Source organism: Leishmania martiniquensis, chromosome 28 (assembly GCF_017916325.1).
Source record: "Leishmania martiniquensis isolate LSCM1 chromosome 28, whole genome shotgun sequence".
Lineage (NCBI taxonomy): Eukaryota > Euglenozoa > Kinetoplastea > Trypanosomatida > Trypanosomatidae > Leishmania > Leishmania martiniquensis.
In genome coordinates this window covers 783,708-787,065 of record NC_090163.1, presented here as the reverse complement: position 1 = coordinate 787,065, position 3,358 = coordinate 783,708, and the positions used below count along the sequence as shown (strand labels likewise).

The following is a 3,358-nucleotide window of genomic DNA, read 5'->3' as shown; positions in this document are numbered from 1 at the left end:
TTTCTGTCTCTTTGCCGGCCTCTTCGCATCGCCTGCTGTTATCCGCCTCCGCTGTACCTCTCTGGCGTAAAGGGTTGAGCATTACACCCACCCACCCAGAACGCATCCCTGAGCAAAGCAGCTTCGCTCAACAAACACAGTCCTTCGAAGACTTGCTGCTGGCGGAGACGTTAGTGCGGAGCCGAGTGCGCCTTCCTCGCCGTATTCATTCTCCGGTTCCAAGTTGGGAAAGGCACGAAAAAAAGAGAAGCGCACAACGATGGCATTGGTGCACAGTGCTGCAGCGGGGGCGTACATGAGCGCCTGCAAGCGTGAGCATGCGCAGATCTCCGATGCTTTTGTCCAAGCCCTCGACACAGATGCCAAGACCGCTGCACTGGGCCAAGGCACCCTCCCGCTGAACGATGTCGATGTTTGCTGCGTCGCAGAGGTGATTCGAACGCTCAGCGACAGCAGCCAGCTGCGGGTACTGGTGCTCGAGGAGAACTCGTTTGGCCTGCCGGGCGTGACGGCTTTGATGGAGGCAATCGAGGCCAACCCAAACCACATCCGCGAGCTACGCCTCGGCAAGAACAACCTGAAGGATCAGGCGGCAGTGGTTATTGGGAACACTCTGTCCCGAAGCGGGTGCGGCTTGAAGGTGTTGGATCTCTCCGAGAACAACATCACGAAGCTGGGCGTTATCCCGATTGCGGCGGCGCTGCAGCAGTCCTTCTCCGATATTGTGGAGCTCAGTTTCCACAACAATAAGATCGAGTGCGACGCCGCCTCGTACATTGGGCAGGCGCTGCGGACTGCACCGAAGCTGAAGCACCTCCATCTCGGTTATAACGCTCTGCGCGACAATGGAGCCGCGCAGATCGCTCGCAGCATTCCGCACGCGGTATGCCTCTCTACGCTTGACCTTACTGCCAACCGCATCAGCGGCGAGGGTGGTAGGGAGCTTGTGCGGGCTCTCCTGGACCCCGCGTGCACGGTGCAGCGCTTAAATATGCGCCACAACCAGCTGGATAGCGGAACCATCGTGCTCTTCGCTGATGTCATTGCCCGCAACACGTCGCTCATACAGCTCTTCCTAGGCTTCATGAGCCCCTCCCCTGAGGCGGCAGCAACCGTCCTGTCGGCCATCCCGCACAACCGCACTCTGCTCCTGCTGGATATCTACGGGTGGAAGCTGAACCCAAAGAGCACACTAGCTCTCATTCAGGCTGTGCAGGAGACGAACAGCACCCTCGCCGCACTCGTCACCGACGCCTGCGAGCTCATTGCGTCCAATGTGGACGAAGGCAATGCGATGCGGGAGGAAAAGCTGGACCTGCATCCCATCTACGTGGGGCCCGACGACCGTGATGCGTACCTGGCCACGAAGAGCCTGCGCCGCTACTCGCGTGCGCAGTCGCGCCGGCAGTCTCGCGCAGGTTCCCGCGCACAGTCACGCTCGAGGGCTGATGGCCAGCCTGCGAGCCGAACTGCATCATCGCACCGCCGCAGTGAGCGCGGCGGAAGCCGTCCAGCCAGTCGCCCGGCCAGCCGCTCGTCGCGCGCTGTAAGCCCGGCAGAGCAGGACGCGGTGCAGGTGCAGGAGCCGCCGTCCCATCGTAGCTCCTCTCGCCGCAGTCGGCAGAAGAACGGCAGCCCACATCGCCATCGACATCGGCACGGAGAGAGCGCGCCGGGTGACCTTGCTCCATCCGCAGATGCCAGTGCGCAGCCTCGGGCGCCGCGCTCTGTGCCGGCGTCTCTCCACTCCTCATCTCGCTCTCCCCAAGCCGAGGCAGGGCACCTGCTACCCGCACCTTCCAAGAAAGTCGACGAGAGCATCGAGGCGTTGGTAGACGAGCTGCAGGACACCCCGTGTAATCCGGACACAACAAGGGTGCTCAAGAGGATTATCAAGGTATTACAGGGCTCCATTCAGCATCAGCACTCGCAGATCCAGGCGCTGACGGCCCGCGTCAGTGAACTCGAGGCCCGCCGGGAGTGTCACTGTGGCGTTGGTGAGCGCATCAGTGGCAGGCCCACTGCCAGCCCCCAGCGTAGCAGCAGTCCTGGAAACCAGCCGCAGTCGACCGGGTTCCGTGCGAAGGGCAGCGCTACAACAGCGAGCCCGAGCGGCTCCAACGGGTCGGCTTACCAGCGCATGAACAGCAAGTCCGGATCGAGTAGCTACGGTAGGGCCACTGCCGCGGCGGACGCTGGCGACGACGGGTCGCACAAGCAGCAGGGTCAGCAGCTCCACCAAGCACAGCTTCTTCCCACTACCAACTCCCTTCAGCGCTCTCTGAGCCGCATGAGCCAAAATGCGAGCATCATGGTGACGGAGCGGTGCACGACGCTGCAGGTGTCGCAGGATATACCCCCGGACATTGCGCACCCGAACGACGAATCTGGCGAGCACCACCCGGAGGGAGTAGAGCTGCAGCGATCCGCGAGCATCCAGACATTCCCGCCTTGCATCGAACCGTCCCCGTCACAGGACCCGAACCCACCACTTCGCAAGTCCGTCTCACAAGCTTTCTGAGTGCGTGCAGAAAACAGAGCATGCATGTGCGAGCGTGTGCCTACGTGGAGTCCATCTTTGCTCATAGACATCGAGGCGCGCACGACATCACCATTCTCAGCTCGTGGCGCCACCGGCCCGCTGTGGTGTCAATCTCAGACGTCTCATTGCCGCACTGCCGTCCTGTTTTTTCTCCTCTTCTCCGACTCCTGTGCTTCGCGCTTGCATGCTGTGACTCTTCACGTGCGTGGCTTTTTGTTTTTATAGCTTCACTGCGCGTGCGTATTTGTGTCTGTGTGTGTGTGTGCGGTGTAAAGCAGTGCCTCTGCGTTCGAGCATTTTTTTTTCGCTTTCTCCCTCTGGAGGCCTCTGCCGCGCTTTCCACCTTACCCTTCCTCCTCCCCTCTAGCTTTCTCTGTCCTCTTTTTTTTTTCGCGCTCTCGGTTCTTGTCACAGGTGCGACACTCGCGTTTCTTTTTTCGCTGTCTTCCGCGATAGGCTGCTGAGGAGTGCAGTGGACGAGCCGGCGCACGTGTTTCTCCGCCCCCCTTGTGTGGTAGTGCCGCGGGGGTATCGATAGGAGACATGATCAGCCCTCTCATCGCGCATAGCTCGAGAGCAAGGGGGAGAGGGAGAGAAAGGGGTAGGGTGGGGGGTGGGGGTTGTGTAGGCTGGTGTACTGCAGGAGCCGGACGATGCGAGCTGCACCGTTTTTCTCGCTTGCTTGCAATTGGCCTTCTCTCCGTCTTACCGCGCGCATCTCTCTTTTGTGTGTTGCTCTCCCTTTGGGTACCCGTGCCGGCCTCCTTCGCGTTGAGAGGAGTCGAAGTGTGAGAGGGCTGATGGCGCGGTGTACAA

The 3,358-nt window shown here is 60.8% G+C and overlaps 1 protein-coding gene across 1 annotated transcript; it reads left to right on the top strand.

Moving 5' to 3' along the window:
* Positions 1 to 259: 259 nt before the first annotated feature.
* LSCM1_03227 (uncharacterized protein) lies at positions 260 to 2,521 on the top strand (the record flags this gene model as incomplete). The annotated part of the gene is made up of 1 exon (XM_067320775.1): positions 260 to 2,521. One exon carries the CDS (start codon positions 260 to 262, stop codon positions 2,519 to 2,521), a length of 2,262 nt encoding a protein of 753 aa, XP_067177385.1.
* Positions 2,522 to 3,358: the final 837 nt, after the last annotated feature.